Source organism: Stigmatopora argus, chromosome 6, assembly GCF_051989625.1.
Source record: "Stigmatopora argus isolate UIUO_Sarg chromosome 6, RoL_Sarg_1.0, whole genome shotgun sequence".
NCBI classification, from domain to species: Eukaryota; Metazoa; Chordata; class Actinopteri; order Syngnathiformes; family Syngnathidae; genus Stigmatopora; species Stigmatopora argus.
Genome location: NC_135392.1, coordinates 4,257,101 through 4,278,181, shown reverse-complemented (window position 1 = coordinate 4,278,181; position 21,081 = coordinate 4,257,101). Strand labels below are relative to the sequence as shown.

Below are 21,081 nucleotides of genomic sequence, written 5' to 3'. Positions count from 1 at the left end.
AACAGAACTTTTGAGTGGCGTCTAGAAATGAGAAAGCTTGTAAGACCCATCGAGTGTGAAATTGCACCACTGATTTAATCCATTTTATCTGTTTATTTCTCAACGTTTCTCTGCTAACGAGCCTTTCTGTATTCGAATCTTCACACTTTTGGCTGCGTATGGGGTGTATATTAAATATTTGCGGCATCTTTGAATTTCCTATCAGGGTCCCACTGATGGTTTATTGGGCGCCGATGCTGACGGTCTAAAAACGCTAAACAGTTCATCTGTAATGTTCCCTCGAGGCCCATCATGTTGTGAGGAAATCCTTCACAGTCCATCAGTGCTTTCTAGAGCTAGAAACATTGTTTATGGCCCCACAGAGTGGACTAAAGTGCCCCTGCCAACCCTGCGCTCTCGCGCCAAAGAATGGCTGCTGAAAAAATACAAAAATCAAACGGTAGTCTGACCGGTAACACATCATCAAAGGCTGGCTCTAGAGGTGACTGTGTAGTTCCCTTCAAAAAGAATGCTAAATTAGCCAAAGCACCTTCTCTACTTGCAACTCAATACAAATTAACATACGGCAACTCCCGTCTCTGAACCTCTTGGCCAATCATCTTAAAGGCTGCCTGTTAGACGAACAAAATTACGATCACAACGCTGTCTAAAACTATGCTACGTAGGCATCTGTGTGTCTAGTATGTGTCATCGTTTATCTTCATCCTACACAAGGGACTAAAGATGGAAATTAGCCCTCGGCTACAATCTTACATATATCTGTTCATTAACATGAATATAAATATGTTCATTAATATGTGCTTAGATCTTACACCGTTAGTGCCGCACTTAAAAAAAGAACGACGCAAATGACAACTAATTGTAGAAGAAGTGGAATCCCAAACGGGTACGAAAAAAAATCAAGCACCTGAGCGTTGAGTGTCAACTCTGGCATTGAAAACGGAATTCCGACGAGATTCCCCCACACGTGAAAAATAACTGTGAATTTTTATAGCTGTGCTCTGAAAAGCTGAGCTAGAATATCCGTTTCAAACTACTGTGGAAATAAATTATTTACAAGTGAAGACTTAGGCACCGAAGCTAGTCATGAACATTCAGTCCACAGACGTATTATAAAAATGCAAGCATCAATGTGACCTTTTGCACGGGAGGAGTGCTGTAAAATGTTTTGGGCTTTAAGAGTTTATGTATATAAATAACAAAGTTGAACGGCGAGAGCGTTTTTTAATGCTCCGTTTTCTCACTGCGCGGTCGTCAAGCCGTTTTGTTGACATCGGTTTAGCTTCGTATCCATGAAAACTAGCATTTCCATGAGTGACATTTGTCAGAACTTATTATCAAAACCTGACTTTTCTCCTGTCGGTGTTACAGAGCTGCCAAATACTACAAATCCTCCGTTTTACGGATAACTAAAATACATACTAAATACGCTTTTTGTAACAAAACAAATATCATAATAAAGTAAGTAAAGCAAAGTTTTTTTTGTTAAATTAAAAATATTGAAAGTTTTTGTTTTTGGGTCGCCATTTTAACTAACCATGACGATTAATTTCGAAACATCGTGTTCTAAATAAGTTTAGCATTTTGCGCATCGTCAAAATGTTCCATTATTTTGAAAGTAGCGCGCTGGCTTCCTTCTCAAAGACACGTGTGTATTCTCATAATATGTTTTGAGAATGTTTTTGACGTGTTTGGCAAAACCAAACGTAAATCGTAGTTGATTCACTGTTTACGTTTCTCATTCCTTTGCAAGAATTAACATTAAAACATTAAAAGCATTCGAAAATGAGATCAGATTGAGCTACATTTTTGTACGTGTCGCTGCTAAACGCTACTAGCCAAAAGACAAAATCAGAAACTTCTCTTTACTTACTACGCAAGATGATTTTTGATGCTTGGCAGCTTTGGCGTCATCACGATGGTGCCATGGTTGGTGTTACAGTGCTTAAAACAGGTCCAACGATTCAGAGAATCAGACCAGAAGCAGAATATTTGCGTAATAATCTGGTGCTGTCGTTCTTTGGCTGGTCTGCGGTCGAAAGTCTGGTATGCAGCCAGATCTGCTTGGGTCCAGACTGACTTAATAGAATTCTAGAAGAAGACACAACGCATTGGTAAAGACCGTGTCAGGCAGGACTGAGTGCAACAGTGAGTTAAAAATAATTGCTAGTATACCGTTGGAAGGAAGTCAAAGCCTTAGAGTTCAAACTTGGATTTGTGTTAGGTACTGGGAAACTCCTCCAAATGCTGCAAACTTTGCGGAAGAATCCCATCACTAAGCAACATCTATGGTTTTTGGTCCCCGGCGGTTTGGCCGCCCGGAACGGAGACGACCTGAGATCTTTAAATCAAGGTTCTACCCGAGGAGATGGGTTTTTCTCTGAGAGCTGCAATAAGAGCCCCCGTGCCAAGTAGGACGAGTCACCCAGACAGAATGGAGAAGGTCTTTGGGGAGGACGCCCTGGGAAGAGAGAAGAGAGAGATTGTTCTGAAGTGGCGCATCGCTGCAGCAGCTCTTCAAACGCATCTAAAGCTCTAAGCCTCTTTAGCGCCGCTACGGTTTTAAGAAGCCTGTCGACAAGTCGGGATGACTCAAAAGTTCTTTCTTTATATTCATCGTTATTCTCAAATGGCAGAAAATGCAGGCAATTTTCACTTTATACATTTGCCAGATGTAATAAACAATGTCTTCCAACTTTCCTATCACTAAACCATGTTTCACTTTTTGGGGGGTGTTTTTAAATAACATTAAATACTAATGGACTTTAGTCCAAATTCAGCAGCATTTTTAGCAGTCATCATTTTACAAGAGCGTGTTCACAAATTAGATTTTTTCTCTGACCTTTTGTTGACACTGAACAGAAAAAAGGTTTTCCTTTGCTAGCATCTCAATCCTTGTTTGTATAGTTCTTTTACAAAAAGATAATTAAATGCTCTTATATTCTATGACACGGCCCTTTTAGCTTTTGATGAAATATAACTTTCACATTCATGATGGCTAGCCGGTTGAACAATTATATAACTTTGGTCCTCACGAAACAGAAATGGGTGAAATGCTAACATAGCATGCTAACACATTTTTTCATGTGATGAAGCTCATTAAGATATTTTAGAATATGTTAAGAATCGGTTTGACAACTTTAGCACAAGAAACAAAAAGGTAGATTACTGAGAATTTCAAATTAATTCACAAAATACTTCTAGTTGGAATGCTAACAAAACGCTAACATACCCCACTAATACAGACTATAAAATATGAAGATTTTGTCATTTGAATTGGCTATAACAAAAAATTAACATAAGTAATCCTTGAATAACAACTCTTATTAAAACATCTGCTGAACAGAACATTACATTTGACTATTAAAATGGAGCCATTTTTTTTACTGGATTGATTGAGTCGTATCATCAGCTTTAAATCACAATAAAATCTCCTCCAGCTTCCTGGATTGAGGTCACTGGGAAAAAAATGTCATAATCAGGATCTCATCTCATTTTCTGAACCGCTTCATCCTTATTAGGGTCGCGGGGGTGCTGGAGCCAATCCCAGCTGACTTCAGGCCAGAGGCCAGCCAATCGTAGGGATCACAAGGAGACATACACCCATTCACGCTCACTCAAACTTAGGGGCAATTTAGAGGGTCCAATCAGACCACCATGCGTGTCTTTGGAATGTGGGAGAAAACCGGAATACCCAGAGAACACCCACACAGGCCCAGGGAGAACATGCAAACTCCACACAGGTAGACCGACCTGGATTTGAACCTAGGTCCCTCACTGTGAAGCGCTCAGAAAGAGTCATACTTTTAGACCTTAGTGTAAAAAAAAGCATACATTTGCTTCTATTTACCATGAAAGTGTGACACAACAATTTTATTCTGCATTGAGAGAACCAACTACTTCACATTTTTTTCCGCTTTTGTGTCGGTGTGCTCTAATAGCTTACACAAAGTGTGCTTTACTGAAGATGGGCACATCTTGTGATTTTTTATTTTATTTTTTTGGAAAATAGCCCCACAGTGGGAAAGCCTGGAAAGCCTGCTCCTTGTCATGTCGACAAATGAGGCTTTTTGGAGACTGTCAAAACAAAATAAACATTCACCGCCCAACTCGAATCTCTTTGACGGCTGGCGAGAAATGTTATCACATGAACGGCTATTTTGTCAAAATGGCCAATGCATCCAATTTAGGCAGGGCCTGCCATTTTGTTCTCCTTTCTCTCCATAAAAATGTGCAATGCACTGTAGCATTCCTATCTGCTGCCAGCGAACTGATTGAGGTCAATCTGTGATTTGCAAGCCTCGGAGCGGCCGCGATCTCACGGCGGGGGCTCGCGGCGCCTCGTTCACTCTTCATATCTTCACATTTGTCTACAAATACTCGCTTCTTCAACTACAATTGGCCATTTCAAATCCCATTTGGAGATTCCAAGATGGTAAATGCTGTGCATAAACTTGGAATCATCTCTTTACTCCCCTTTAAATGCTGTGCTAATCGTTTTAAGGGAGATATGGCCAAATTGTGAGTCGCTTTAGGTGGATGGAAGGAAATGGCGTTCTATTATAACTTTCTGAGCAACAGTCAACTAACTGACGGCGGAGGGATATTCGGAAACAACCCAGTAAAAAATGTAACGCTCCCTAAATATTGTGAAGCATATTAAATGATTGTATTGTGAAAAACAAAATGGAACATGATGAGAAAAATGACATTTTTAAGAGAACATTCGTCTGTTCGCTTTCCATACAAGGGTTGCGGGGGGTGCTGGAGCCGATCCCAGCCAAAACAGGCACCAGGCGGGGGACACACCTGGAATCTGTGGCCGGCCAATCGCAGGGCTCAAGGAGATGTACATAGAATCATAGCTAGGGGCAATTTAGAGTCCAACAAGCTAGCTTAGCATGCATGTTTTGACCGGTTCGTTTTTAACAGACATTTTTATTTTTTTATTTTTTAGGTTTTAGTCACCTGACACGTTTCAGCCAAAACATTGGTTCGTTTATAACAGAAAATATTATTATTATTATTTTTTTTAAGGTTTTCGTCACCTGACATGTTTTGGCCGAAACATGTCAGGTGACGAAAACCTAAAAATAAAATATTGTCTGTTATTTACGAACCAATGTTTCGGCCAAAACATGTCAGGTGACGAAAACCTAAAAAAAAAAAATATATATATTGTCTGTTATAAATGAACCGGTGAAAACATAGATAACAAGAAGTCAAAATGAACTTAGCACTACTAGCTTAGCATGCATGTTTTTGGTAAACCATAGTACCTGGAAAAAAAACACTTAGGACGGAACTCCCGATCTCAGAACTGCGAGGCCAAAATGCTAACCACTCATCCACCATGCCGCCTATTTTATGCCAATAAACAAATTTTATTCTACCTTCTGTACTTCACTTTTCCCAAAACAAGATTCATCAAAAATCAGTCCCACAAGCTAAACTAAATTAATATCTAATAAATAAATCCATGAATATTCTCGCTGCGGCTTTCAGTCAGCTCAACCTTGGTGACAGAAAGTCAGAAAAATATAAAAAATAGCCGACAGCTTGGAGTTTGGAATTGGTCCAGGACAAATTGCAAGCCGTCGGCCTCGGAAATCATTTCCAATTTGCTTTCGACTTGTCCCTCTCTCTTTTGCTGCGCCGGCCGGCGTGTCACTCGCTCATGCACAATCATTGCACAAACCACGAATGCTGGTGTGATTTACGACGATTGCTTTCCTGACCTCGTACGTACCCGCATGGCCGTTCGCCTTCTTTAAAGCAAACCGGAGCGAACGGCATGTTGGATTAAGGTGGCAAGGCATGAAAAGTAAGTGCGTGATGATGACTCAAGCGTATAAATACATACTTTCTTATAAGAAAAAATAAATAACCAAAGAGGCGGGGGTTGACGAAAGATATTCCGGAGGAATCTCGACTGTAACCGGATGTTTTTCTTCAACCACTTTTAAAAAGTTCCTCATCAAATAAAATAAAAACTGTCGGCACCTTTCTTTCTTTCCTTTGTCGACATGTCAAAGTATTTCTTCGAATGGAAATTTCTACCGTTGTCATAAAAAAAAAAGACTTGTTTTGCCCCAGTTACTGAGCTTATCTTTAATGTGCAGCATCCAGGAAGTGGTAAACCTTAGCAGAGTGGCTACGGTGAACGGAAAAGTCTGATTGCACACTGTATTTTTGTTCTACTTTGGGTTGAAATGCAGATATTGGCCTCATTAAAAGGAGAAAAAAACTAATTAATGACAGGAGTCTTTAGTGAGAATAGCAGCAAGGTTAGCCTTTGTGGTTTCAAGTCGATACTGGCTTTCAATTGACTGATTTAAAACAAATGCATTGACTTGCTTGACGGACTGACTGACTTGAATTATGATCAGTGAATGGTGATTGTGATAGTAAAATCACTATAGGGTAGTTTTAGTGGCATTTTCTACATGTATTTTTAAGTCCAGCACTATATTTATATATTACATGTGTTAATAGCATTTAGGGATGCCGCAAAATATTATTTTGGTGACTAATCACTGATTTAGAGAAAGGTAAACTATGTATGCTTTACGAAGAAACAGCATTATGTTCTTTATTGTATTGATTACCATATTTACTCGCATATAAGCCGCACCCCTAAAATGGCCTTAAAATTGTTGAATTTTACAATTTCTCGCGTATAAGCCCCCCCCTTTTCTCTATTTTGAAATAAATGACCGTATCGGGGTTTGCTTGCGTCATGACGTCACGGCGCACGCATGGCTGCCATTCTGTCATGACGTCATTGTGTCAAATTGCTTTTTTTTGCAAGTTGTGTTTTTATGCGCATATAAGCTGCACCCTCGATTCAGTCATAATTTTATGTCTGACACAAGCGGCTTATATGCGAGTAAATATGGTAATACTGTCTCCTGCGCACACCAGAAAAAGCAACCCATTAAAACAAAGCATGGCATAAAAGATACAAGTTGGATTAGTGGAATTTCAATTCATTTCAGTTAGTCGAAATACTATTTAAGGCGATTCATGTAAAACCGCGAAAACTGGCAACTGGAGGAATACATACTAAGTCCCGAAACTATGTTTTCTCAGAACTACTGCCACAACGATGACCAAGACGCTGACAGGGGGAGGGCACCGCCGAAGGCGCAGCCCTCGTTAGAGCACCCCATCTGCTCCGCTTCGCCCGCCGCCCGCCCGCCCGCTCCCCACCCCTACGCTTCGCCATCATGGCCAACCACCTGGAGCTAATCCAGGAGTTGCAGCAGCTGGACAAAGTGCCCAGTCTGGAGAGGCTGCGGGCGGCCCAGAAACGTCGCACGCAGCAACTCAAGCGCTGGGCCGTGTACGAGAAGGAGATGCAAAACAAGAAGCGCAAGGCGGACCGGAAAGGACGCAACGCCAACGGCTACCATCACGCCGAGGTCAAGAGGCGAGTGTCGTTCGCCGCCAGCGTGGCGCTCTTGGAAGCGTCGGCCAGGAACGACCCGGATGAAGGTACGCCGCTCGGCCGGCCCGATTTGCCGCTTAGTCATCATGCGCAAAGTCGTATCGGAGAATTCATGGCTGAGGTCAAACGTTTAAGGACTATTGCATCTATCAAAGTTGGAGAATAAAAAGTCATCATTTATGACCATCCCCAGCTCTTTAAAGTACTGCATTTTGTGGGCTAATTAAAAATCCCAATTAAAATCCTTTGTTTTTCCCTGAAAATTAAAGTGTGCCTTATAAATCACCTTAGCTATGAAGTCTTAGTGTATTTGTTAACTATAACCCATAATGTCAAAGCATAACTATATTATAAAGTAGTGAGTTAACTATAACTGTACCTGGAACAAAACCACGCAGACACGGGAATAACTTGTGCTAAGCTCTCCACAACCACGTCGCTGCTCAAAATTCATGTATCAAATAGGACAGGTCTGGCCATCTCGGGTTAACTGTAAAATTGCTACTGCTACGCATATATTTGTTTAGATTTTTTCGCTGTGCGAATAAATTCAACCCGCAATCGTCACCTGACGCCTAACAAAATAGCTCGTCGGTTTGTCTTCAGCTTTGCATTTATGCACCATCGCCGGCGCCGCGGCACCATTAATCTATTGGCCGTCAGCTGCCGCATAATGAGAGCGACGGCGTGAGGATGAGGATGGCGAAGATGAAAGAAAACGGCTGTGATGCGGCCTGTGTGGCAGCTGGCTGCTCTTCGGGAGCTTTTTGGGAGGTCGCTAACCTCGCTAACCACTTCACGCAAGACGCTTCTTATTTGCTCGCCCTCCAAACTACACGGTCACGCGGATGATAAACGAAACAACGATAGCTATCAAGAGTCGTCAAATAATAGCGCAACAAATGCCGTGGAGGTGACACGTAAGAGATTCACTGAAGCCTGTGGAGATTACCTGCGTTTCAACCACCGGGAATTGGGTAATAAATGTAAACGCGGTGATTTACGGTAAATAGACAGTCAAGGAAATGGGATATGCTACATTGGAATGAGAATGGAGACTGGCAGTGTAAATTCAGCCGTGTCGAAATTATGGATAAGCCTTTTGGCCCTACAAAAAATCACACTAAAAGGGTGTTTTATGAGGGTGTACGTAGAAACGCCGGGGGCTGGTGAGGATACATCCCGACTTGACGTGGATGCTACACATCTTCTCTGGGTTTCATCTGATCAAACGCTCCCAAAAACGGAAGGGCTATCTTTCAAAGAGAAATAGATGCAAGTATAAATTGGAAAGAGGATGGATTGGGAATTATTTACCGCAACAGACGTTTACGTAAGTATTGACATCAGACGTGTCGAGATTTAAGATGAAAATCGATGAACCCGTTCATAGCCGTTGAGGGAAAATTGGAACGGGAAGGTATGACGTTAAGTGATCAAAATATATTGGACGTCTAGCAGTGTCGATGAGTTCCAGGTTTTTCCTAGCGCTAAATAGAGCTGCAAAATGAAGTAGGGAAAGTTTTTCCACGATAACGCACTCGTAACAGAACAAACAAATTCGTACGAGTCGTACGGTGTTTGTAAGGTTTTTGGGGGGTTTGTAAGGGGAATCATAATCATTTATAAGGGCAGTTATCGGCAGAGGTTGACAGGTATGGTATGTGTATACATATACACATATATACATATATAGATAAACACATATATACATATACATACACATATATGTACATGTATACATACTGTTGGTCTCAAAGAAATGTTATCCATCTAAAACTAGCCAAGAGCAGCAAATGAGTTAAGTTATGACAACTCGTCAGTTTAAAAAGCAACATTTCGACGACATAGTCATGAATAGCGGAGTCGTTTGTGTCAGATTTCCCAGCGTGTTTTCATGAGTGACAACGCAATAATTCCACCTGGCACGCACGCCATTTGCGATTCGGAGTCGGAGGAGCCTCGACCTAAAAAATCCACGGTCCATTTTTAGACGCTCGCATTTGCCTTTTGGTTGAGCGCCTATTTTCCTTCCCTTTTTTTGCTACCATGTCATTAGCATCAAAAGCACGCAGGAGGAGCCAACAGATTTTCGGCTCCGGCGGCGAGGCGAGGCGAGTCGGGCGGCCTCACGCAAGAAGGCTTCTCGCTTGCTTATTTGTGTGCAAATGAGCTCTCACCGGAGCTTTTTGTCTTCTTCTCGTGCCTCCCGTCTCGCTGGAGCGAAGCGCCTTCGCCGCCGAGCGTACAGCCTCGCGCGAGGGGCGCTGGAGCAAGGCGCAATTAGAACACATTATACAGCGCAGGGGAGTACTTTGAGTTAATGCGAAAACGCGTTGGAGTTTTTTTTTCTCATACATTATGGCTGAAAATCAATGAATCCATTCAGGGTTTTTTTTGTTTTTTTGTTATCTGGTATTAGGAAATCCCTTTTTGAACAAGTGTTTCTTGTTGTTTTTTTAAGGGGATGTGGGATGGAGAAGCTACTTGTATTTTATCGCTTGTATAAAGTTTTTCAGGGTTTTTATTGTAAGCTTACTTAGTGTAATGTCTTCTAGCACAGTTGCCGATGCGCTTTTTGTTAGCTTATTGAACGCCGGGGAACAGTAAAAAGACAATTAGCATATTCGTGCTGAATCTGCCATTTGCAAGAGCAAACAGAACTATTACACGTTGGGAAAAGTCTGCTTAGCACGATGCTAACAAGCAAAGCAAAAAAAGGCACAGAAAAAGTCATGGTTAGCGTCAAATTTCACCGTTTTAGAAGCAATGTATGTATTGACAACCAATATCAAAATACTTACAGGGGTAAATTCTTTATCCTTTAAAAACAAAAACTGATAACGCAGCATTAGTTTCGTCACCTCATGATTTTTTTCTATTGATTGATTGATTCTACAAATTTCAAATGCGAAAGATACGAATGTTTTGAGTTAAGACCCGAGTCACAGAACTAATGAAATCCTTTTTTAAAGACCCCCAATAGTGGAGTTTATAGGCTACCCTGGCAAGTGTGAACTTACACCGTGACCGGACGTTTGGTCACCGGACTTTTGGTCGCCGGACGTTTGGTCACAGACGTTTGGTCGCCCGGACCCAAACAACCGGCGACCAAAAGTCCGGCGACAAAACAAGGTAAAACAACATGGTCTACGCATCAATAAAAGCCAACAATGGCCATGAGCAGTTTCACCGAAACGACCTGAGTGTAGAAGAGTTTGTATGTACATGCGTTGTCCCTTTAAGAAGCTACGTCAGTCAGGGTCTTACCAAGTTCTCCTACAAAAAACAATAAAAGTACGGGAAATTTGGAGCTTTTCTTTAGCCTAATAATTAACAGGGCATTAAGTATGACTAAATAGTAATTTGCAGTTTGAATTTAGGGAATTTGAGCAACAATTTTAAATGGTAATTATCAATAACCTTCCGGGCGACCAAACGTCCAAGTACCAACTTACACAACCAAGGAAATCACTTGTGAGCTAGCGTCGACCATACATATTTCTCAAATGACATTAATCAGCAGGTTGTTAACCCCTCAAAAGTAACTAATTTGGAACGCTAATGCTCCGTTTGGGTTGTGGCTGTGGGAGAAATATTTTTTATAGGCAGAGAGGGTTATAAATAACTTAATTGCTGTCAACTGTCACATGCTGAAACAGTCAAATGACACATATTGAGCCTTTGCTGCATTTGTTTAATATTATTGTGGCCGTTCGTACATGGCTGTGATGTACAGCTGCTTCTACTTTGTTAGCATAATTAGCACTACACGTGGGGGCAAACCCAACACATTTCTAATGGAATTGGATCAAGACCAAAGGGATGAGAGAAGCTGGTTATCCATTTGAATTCCTCTTTCAACTCTCGTAAAAAGACGTGAGATTCATGAGCTCAGCCAAGATGACTACCATTAAAATGGATGAGTGCCCATATTGTTTATTAGTGCGCCATAGAAGTTAAAAATGGGACATCATTTTTCTTGTCGCTTTGCAGTTTTCTTTCTACTAAATAGTGATCCGTGACAAGAAGAAACCGGTTTACCAAGGCAATTCCTTCTTTGCATTTTGACAACTGCGCCATTGACCGCATCAAAACAAAACTTTGTGCCTCATTGTGGCCATTTGTTTGTAAATATCAGATTTACAGCAAAGTCTCTACATATGAAATATTTAGGCTTCAATTGGAAAAATTCTGTCACAGGAAACGAAACAAATTCAAGTTACGAAACTTTAAAATCTCCCCCCAAAAAACTCCCCTGAATTGTAAATACAAAGCAGTCCATAAACACCTCACAATATAAGGATACAACAATTTTTGATACATGGCTCAGAAAATCAATTCTATTCTAAATGACAACTACTGAAAAAAAAGTTATTTAAAAATCTTTTTCTGTCTGGCAATCTGTCAAAAAATGCACTTCCTCGCAGACTAAGAATATTTTCAGTGCAACATTTACTTTACAACTTTCTTGCAAACAAATGAGTGTGCTTAACATAAAAATCAACCGAGTGCAGAATTTTGCTAGCAACCTGTTGCTGACTTTATAAAACAGAGATATCTTTTCAAAAATAAATCAATTCCAAGGCGAGTAAATACCTAAAACGTATTGACAAACAAAGTTCAGACTTTGAATGTGGTTCTTGGGGCTAAAACGGGCTAAAGCGGAACAGCACACAGTGCGCATTTGGTCCTATTTTATGAATAAGGCTTCCTTACACAAAAAATGGTCACAACAATAGAATCCCTGGCACAAATCTAATAAGCGTTAATGCAAAATCTGTTGAATTTTCCGAGTAAGGCATGAATAAAGTTTAATCTAATCTAATCTCCCTTCACAAAGATCTTGCCCAATTTTGATTCCCATTGCCACGTTGTCGTAGTAACCGTTGTTGGAGCCTTGGGAAATACGTCTGGGAGGAAAATACACAGTATTTTGGGATACAGACTAACTTTACCTGTGTAAGGTTTCATTCACCATCTTAAAAGCGACAATTAACTCTTTGGCTGCCATTGACAATTTATTTGAGAGGGCATTCAAGTCAATAATAACACAAAGTGTTCTTCCTGTGCACGAAATACTAAGCACTGCGGCAATGAGGTCCCTAAAAGGGGCTTATTATGGAAAATTGACTTTTTAATGGCTTGTGTACAATTAGTTGAGTCTCTGGAGTGCTCGTCTACTAATCAAGTGTGAAATTAAACAAGTAAACAACTGTGTTTTGCCACTGTATGTCATTATGCCACTTACTGTACACAACTGTTGTGTGTGCGCGTGTGTGTGTGTGTGTGTAAGTATACATATATGATTTTAATTTAATTCTCTTTTCCGGATATTATGTTAGGACACGTGTCAAAGTGGCGGCCCTGGGGGCCAAATCTGGCCCGCCGCATCATTTTGTGTGGCCCGGGAAAGTAAATCATGAGTGCCGACCTTCTGTTTTAGGATCACATTAAAATGAAGAGTATAGATGTATATTAAATTTCCTGATTTTTCCCCTTTTAAATCAATAATTGTATTTTTTTAATCCATTTTTTCTGTGTTTTTAGTTTTGTAAAATCTAAAAATAGTCTGACACCCTTTTGTTAGGATGAGATTTGGTAATGGAACCAGTGTATATTTCAGATTGTATTCATTTTAATGACATGAATTTAGTTTTTGTTACCATTGTATTCATTCATAAAAAAATATTAATATGAACTAGGGCTGCGGGCGGCCCGGCAGATGAGTGGTTAGCGCGTCGGCCTCACAGTGGGAGTCCTGGGTTCAAATCTAGGTCGGTCTAGAAAATGGTATGATTGGTTGCCCGTCTCCTTGTGCTCTACGATTGGCTGCCCACCGATTCAGGGTGTCCCCCGCCTTTGGCCCGGAGTCAGCTGGGATAGGCTCCAGCACCCCACAAAAAAATCTGTAAAAATTCCCTTTTTGTTACTTTTATGTATTGATTTGAAATGTTGGAAAAAGGACCAAAAACAGTGAATATATAAATTTCAGAAAACCAAAGCAAACGCTTTACATCTGTGGACCAGACAAAATGAGGTGGCGGGCCGGATGTGGCCCCCAGGCCTGGTGTTTGACACAGGTTCCATGTTATCCTTTTACAACATATCTTTTTGCCATATTCGCAAAATCATCAAACTAAAGATGTCGGCTTGCCCTCTTTGATTCCATGCAATGAACACGATGCTGCCGTTGATTACTCAAGTGTCCTTCGCCGCTTGAAGCAACGCCACCGCCACAACTTGAGATAAACTGTATCCCCGTGGCCGTGACATCTACCACACGGTGTCAGGATGATCATTGTCTCACCCTTAATCGAAACCCACACATTGCCTTGGAGTAAAAGAGCTATGTTTTAATTACGCACCGTCAGCGACAATGTTCACGTCTGAATTTTCTATCTTATTCCATCCTCTCTTCAAATCAGCCTCTTTTTGATGAGCTTCATTTTTAAAAAAATAATTTGTCAAAGTAGCCTGTAGGCCATCTCAACAATTCTTTTCCCTCTTTCATGCTTCTATACATGAATGCTAACGCTCTCCAATGTGTTTGTGTTTTCTCATTTTCTATGTTTGAACTTCTATGATGCCTAATTATCATTTCATGAAAGGAACTGAAAGTTTTCGCATGCACGCACGTGGCGGTAAACCTCAGTCAGAAAAATGACTGGCCCCATTTGCATTTAGCATGCGATTAAACGACGGATTGCATTTTGCGACGGGCTTAATGGCGAGCACCGGTGTCAAACACGCGGCCCTGGGGCCCGATCCAGCTTGCCGCATCGTGTTGTGTGGCCCGCAAACATAAATCATGTGCCACTAAATCTGTCAGGGGAGTCAAGGAAAAAAAATGTGAACACCCTTCTGCGGTAATTGACGTCGGGGTGGCCTCGAGCACTGCGCGCCGGGGAACATTTTGCATCATCACGGATGCTGTATTGGCCTCGGGCTGCAAGATAATCAAACTGAAATGCTGAAGGCAATCAGAGCACTGTGTGTATGTGTGTGTGTGTGTGTGTGTGTGTGTGTGTGTGTGTGTGTGTGTGTGTGTAGCTATGGCTAGCTCCTCCCCAATTGCAATCATCAAGAAATAAAAAAGGTACCAATCAGAGGTTTCCAATTGAGCAATTCAGCCTTAAATGACAGATCTCATAGCAAATGTGAATGAACAAGACCCCGCCCCCTTTCCATCCCCCCTAATCTGGAAATAGGATTTCAGATTATCCGTTGAGGATTAGGCTTCCCCAAACCAAACCGTAGCAGAATGCCTCATTAGAACACAGCGTGCTAATGTTTATAAAAAAACTGAAGCACAAAAAGCTAAAAACATCATGTTCGATTTCAAATTGACGACGCAATTTCTGTTCCATACGAGTTTTTTCAGAATTGCGCGCATCTGCTATATGGCGATAGAAGACCACTACAATTGCACAATGTATATCTTGTAGACTGGAAATGTCTATAGGGGGTTGGTCTGTCTTGGGACACGACACGGTGGTTTATATAGCTGTATATTACACTTCAGACTTACCTCACTGACGCATGTGTTTGATGGAAGAAGGAAGTCCCACGGCGGTTTAGTTTGGTTTGACTGAATGTTGGCCAAATGTTTTGTTCCTCCCGATAATCAGCGGGTGTCAGTCACAGCTGCACAAGGTTGAGACTGCAGAGAAAGAAAACAAACATTTGTCTCGCCGATCCTTTTCTTTTTCTAAGCGCTTTTGTGTTGCGTCTGTAAGCCGAAAAAAATGAAAAAGAAAACAAAACTAAAAATAAAAGAAAAACAGAATGATTTTAGAGTTCCTTAGTCGTGCTGTGATGACCAATGAGTCATTCCAATGACTGTTTTGAAGGACATAATGAATGGAGAAATCTTTCTTTGTCTAATATTTCTATGAGAAATAGAAAAATATTTATCGGGATATATGGTATGGAGGCCCTAGAGCATGGGTGTCAAAGTGGCGGCCCGGGGGCCAAATCTGGCCCGCTGCATCATTTTGTGCGGCCCGAGAAAGTAAATCATGAGTGCTGACTTTCTGTTTTAGGATCAAATTAAAATGAAGAGTATAGATGTATATTACATTCCCTGATCTTAAATCAATAATTGTTATTTTTTAATCAATTATTTTCTGTGTTTTTAGTTCAAAAATCATTTTGTAAAATCTAAAAATATATTTTTTAAAAAGCTAAAATAAACATTGTTTTAGATCTATAAAAAACTGAATATTCAGGGCTTTTAATCCATTTATAAAAAAAATCTAAATATTATATCTAAAATGGTCCGGCCCACATAAAATTGAGTCTGACACCCTTGCCCTAGACCTAGAGAATCAAATAAATACAAAATATCTGATTGATTTCAATATTTATCACTTTTTTGTGGATCACATTTGTAGTCAATATTTGTTATGAATTGATATTTTTATGTATTTATTTCCCATTTCACTGAATTCAATATTGATGTTCACAAACATTTATTTCAAATGTATTTAAGGGTGTTTTGGGCTAGAGAACATCAACAGACGACTGAAACGTGTCACCTGAATTGATTCAAATTGTCTTTGTTGCTTTGATAAGTGCGGGTGAACCCGTAAAAATGAGCATCATTTGGAATAATATTTCAGCCCTCACTCTGTTTTAAAGTTGTCACACCGGCTTACTTTTATAATGAAGGTCTAACTTTACTAGGGACAGGATGTTTACGCCACTGATTCACGGCGGTGGCCCAGTCCACCGACCGGGAGTCTTATCTATTGTTGCTGGCTCTTGTAAACAAAAGCTTTCATCATAGAATATGACTTGAACCCCTTGGTATTACACATTCAATTTCTCATATACCATAGACTATCCAAAGTGAAGGGAGAAGAGGGAATTATTTCACCGCAGACAAAGACGCTCATGATTATCTGCCAACACCGCAGATTCCCAGTTCGCATTGGACCAGAACTAGGACAGGTTTCCCTATTTGGCACGGTTGTGGAAATATTACCTGGCCGTCCCAGCGGTAAGAACAAAAAAGCAAAAAGGATTTTCATTTCCTTGCCCGAATTCTCCAGCGTGTTCTAAAGCGTGTGTTTTGCGCGAATTCCGTTAACATTTCTTCTGTCTTAATAGACACTGTGGTCTGATAGAAAGTCTTCCATCCCCAAAACACTTCAACGGAGTGCTTGGCATCTTGCGTTGGGAAAAAAAAAGGCTCACACTCACCCAGCTAATAACTTCTGGGAATAGACGGCGTGTCTGCAACATAACCTGAAGGATTTGCCCGCTAATGACAACATGGGCATAACCGAGCGAAGCGATCACGGGGACGCACGACTCGTGTTTATTCTATTCCGTAGCAACCCTCGCATTGATGTGTCCTGCAGCAGCGTAGTGTACAATTAACGTCCCTCGATAGGTCATCGTGCGCCGGATAATTATAATGTCAGGCGGAATGCTAATTATATTACAGCCTCACCCCCCCTTCCAACGTCCTACTAAAACAATGTCATTTTCATGCTACTTATGGATGTGGCCTACTTTTCAATGCAGAAGAAAGATACCGTACCTAGCCACCAGATACGCATTTTGATTGACTGTTCTGGCATTGGTGGGAAAAAAGGAGCATCTTGTTGGGAAATAACGTGTACTTGTAGTAGTAATAATACCAGCAGTAGCAGTAGTAGTAGTAGCTAGCAACAGCAGTAGTAGTAGTAGTAGCTAGCAACAGCAGTAGTAGTAGTAGTAGCTAGCAACAGCAGTAGTAGTAGTAGTAGTAGCTAGCAACAGCAGTAGTAGTAGTAGTAGTAGCTAGCAACAGCAGTAGTAGTAGTAGTAGTAGCTAGCAACAGCAGTAGTAGTAGTAGTAGTAGCTAGCAACAGCAGTAGTAGTAGTAGCTAGCAACAGCAGTAGTAGTAGTAGTAGCTAGCAACAGCAGTAGTAGTAGTAGTAGTAGCTAGCAACAGCAGTAGTAGTAGTAGTAGCTAGCAACAGCAGTAGTAGTAGTATTAGTAACAACAGTAATAGTAGCAGTAGCAGCAGTAGTAGTAATAATAGCAGAAGTAGTAGTAGTAATAATAATAATAATAGCAGAAGTAGTAGTAATCATAATAGCAGAAGTAGTAGTAATAATAATAATATCAGTAGTAGTAGTAATAATAATAATAATATCAGTAGTAGTAGTAATAATAATATCAGTAGTAGTAGTAATAATAATATCAGTAGTAGTAGTAGTAATAATAATAATATCAGTAGTAGTAGTAGTAATAATAATAATATCAGTAGTAGTAGTAATAATAATAATATCAGTAGTAGTAGTAATAATAATAATATCAGTAGTAGTAGTAATACTAATAATATCAGTAGTAGTAGTAATACTAATATCAGTAGTAGTAGTAGTAGTAATAATATCAGTAGTAGCGGTAGTAATTGTAGTAAACTACCAATTTCGTCATACTCAATTGCTGGGTATGCTGACAATTAGGCTTTTGTCGAGTCAATGATGATGACAAAGCCTATATCCGATTATTATTAATAAAATCAGTAGTAGTAGTAATAATATCAGTAGTAGTAGTGATAATAGCAGCAGTACTAGTAGTAGCAGTAGTGATAATAGCAGCAGTACTAGTAGTAGTAGTAGTGACAATAGCAGCAGTACTAGTAGTAGTTGTAGTGATAATAGCAGCAGTACTAGTAGTAGTAGGGGATTATGTTAAACATTTACTCGAAGGTGCTGTAGTAGTAGTAATAGCTGTGGTGGTTAGGAGTTGTTACACATCAAGTAGATGGCACTGCACTAAAGGGAATTTCATACAATTAAGGAATATTGATCCATTTATACTAAGGGGGCATACGAATTATAAAGGTGCAGTGCCAACTTTTGAGATAATTAAAGTCTCTTAGTTGCACCCCAAAGTGCGGAAAATATGGTATTTAAATGTGCAAATTGCCAATTTCTTAGACTACCGATGATGGAGAAAATAAGGTTGAAACAAATGAGAAAAATGAAACCGCTTACGAGCGCAGAAATGTCGCTGACGCACAAACGCAGTCGATGCGCTTGTGAATGTTGCGAATAAGGGCGGGCAATCTGGGATACTCGTAGATGATTGGCTATAAAGGATAAAATGCCTCTATTTCAGGCGGACACTGGCTTTTATTGACAGAAAAATTCAAAGTCTGTTTTTTTTTCCTTTCAATGTATTAAATGCATTGAAGTTATTTTCCGCTGGGATGCACACGAGACCCAATTTAATCAGAAAAGCAAATTTATCTTATCTGATGGCCTCCAGTTATCTCTGCAAGCAGATTTATAATGCGATAGCATCATCTTTCAAAGCCGCATTCCATGTTTAATCATGCATCAGGATAGAAATATCCCCTATTTTTTCACATATCAAAAACTCTTGAATTCAAGAGCGGATCCTAAAAAGTATCAAGACAACAAAAGGCAAAGACCACATGTGTCAAAGTGGCGGCCCGCGGGCCAAATCTGGCCCGCCGCATCATTTTGTGTGGCTCGGGAAAGTAAATCATGAGTGCCGACTTTCTGTTTTAAAATGAAGAGTATGGATGTATATGAAATTTCCTGATTTTCCCCTTTTAAATATATAATTGTAATTTTTTTGATCATTTTTTTCCTGTGTTTTTAGTTCAAAAATCATGTTGTAAAACCTAAAAATATATTTAAAAAAGCTACCCAAAATGATGCACACAAATGTCCTCACAATAGGACAGGTGTCAAAGTGGCGGCCCGGGGGCCAAATTTGGCCCACCGCATCATTTTGTGTGGCCCGAGAAAGTAAATCATGAGTTCCGACTTTCTGTTTTAGGATTAAATTAAAATGACAGATATAGATGTATATTATATTTCCCTATTTTCCCCCTTTTAAATCAATAACTGCAATTTTTTAATCATTTTTTTCTGTGTTTTTAGTTCAAAAATCATTTTGTAAAATCTAAAAATTTATTTTAAAAAAGCTCAAATCAACATTGTTTTAAATCTATAAAAAACGGAATATTCGGGGCTTTTAAACCAGTTATTTTAATCCATTTATAATAAAAAATATCTAAATATTATATCTAAAATGGTCCGGCCCACATGAAATCGAGTTGACGTTAAAGCGGCCCTCGAACCAACCCGAGTTAAAATCGACATGATTGTCAGACGTTAAAAATGACGAGCTTCAAATGTACTCTCGGCGGGATTATAAAACGCGGCCACGATCCAGTCACATAAAACATATCAAGCGAATCAACGCCGCCCTTTAAGCTCTCGGGACGGAGGCCGACTCGGAATGGCGCGCAACAAAGATTTAGCGCTTCAATATCCCCAAAGTGAGCCGCGTGGATAAATTCCAGACAGCCGCCTCGACCCAAACTTGCTCGTTGCCCGACAGCGGATAGCCTCGGGGAATTTGCCGCGATTCAGCAAAACGTCTTCTGCTCTTATCTGGCCAGTAAAATGTTATTTCTCTGTACCGTTTGGTGTTGCGTAACCTTCCTGCTCGGAAAAGGGCGGGGGGCTACTTGAGAGAAAATTGCCTTCAAAAAATTCACAGGCCGAGAGATCAAAAATTTGGATTTCAAGACACTTCAAGGAAATAAAAATGAGTGAGATTGAAATCTGGGGTTCCAGGATCAAATTATTTGAATAGGTGTATAAAATGGAGTTGTGGTCAGAGGTGAAAAATAATGGTTGAACTCTTTTAGGGCTTTGGGATTGAAATAAAAAGTATGAAAAAGATTGTATATCTATACGTATCTACACATGTGTGTATATATATGTGTATATATGTATATATATGTATATATGTGTATATATGTATATATATATGTATATATATATATATGTATAGGTATGTATATGTATGTATGTGTATGTATGTATGTATGTGTATGTATGTATATATATGTATGTATGTGTATGTATATGTATGTATATGTATGTATATATATGCATGTATATATATATATGTATATATGTATATATGTATATATGTATATATGTATATATGTATATATGTATATATGTATATATGTATATATATACACACGTATATATACATATATATATATACATACATATACATACACATACATACATACGTACATACATATACATATATATATATATACACACATATACGTACATACATATACATATATACATATATAAATAAAATAGTTTTAATATTACTTTTTTCAGTTTTTCAGACACTGGGTTATTTTTAATGCAAAGGATAAAAAAAAAGATTAAAACCGCTGCCCCTAATAAAAATTAAGGAAGTCATTTTTATGTGTAAATAATAAATATATATAATATGCAATGAAATACTAAAATAAAGGGAGTAGTGCCGTTAGTTTGTTTTGTGAATACAATTGGTATTTATTTTTTCTTAGCTTTTTTTAAAAATTTTACGTTTATCATTTAATTAATTTACATTAATGATCCTGCTCTGTCTGATTAACGAACCCGGACTTAAACTCATTTCCCCTGAAAATGCGATCTTGTCAGATTTGTAAACTAAAAATAACCCACGCATTTACGACATTGGTCGTATTGCTTCTAAAAAAAGTCTCAGTGAATTTCTTTCTTGACCTCCACTAAAAGCACCCCGAGAGGAGAAAGTGTTTTAATAAGCGTTCT

General features: G+C 39.5%; 2 protein-coding genes across 2 annotated transcripts in view; one reads left to right on the top strand and one right to left on the bottom strand.

Annotated features, from left to right (window-relative positions):
- Positions 1-21,081, bottom strand: part of arhgap40 (Rho GTPase activating protein 40) — an 88,007-nt gene that overhangs the window by 46,126 nt on the left and 20,800 nt on the right. The window contains exons 6-8 of the mRNA XM_077603133.1: positions 14,982-15,113; positions 2,176-2,461; positions 1,874-2,091 (exon numbers count right to left, since the gene is read on the bottom strand). The gene's annotated coding sequence lies outside the window, so the exon portion shown is untranslated. The remainder of the gene's footprint in view (positions 1-1,873; positions 2,092-2,175; positions 2,462-14,981; positions 15,114-21,081) is intronic.
- Positions 1-21,081, top strand: part of ppp1r16b (protein phosphatase 1, regulatory subunit 16B) — a 50,729-nt gene that overhangs the window by 11,090 nt on the left and 18,558 nt on the right. Inside the window, exon 2 of the mRNA XM_077603136.1 lies at positions 7,093-7,497. Coding sequence (XP_077459262.1) covers positions 7,230-7,497 — 268 coding nt within the window. The 5' untranslated portion in view covers positions 7,093-7,229. The remainder of the gene's footprint in view (positions 1-7,092; positions 7,498-21,081) is intronic.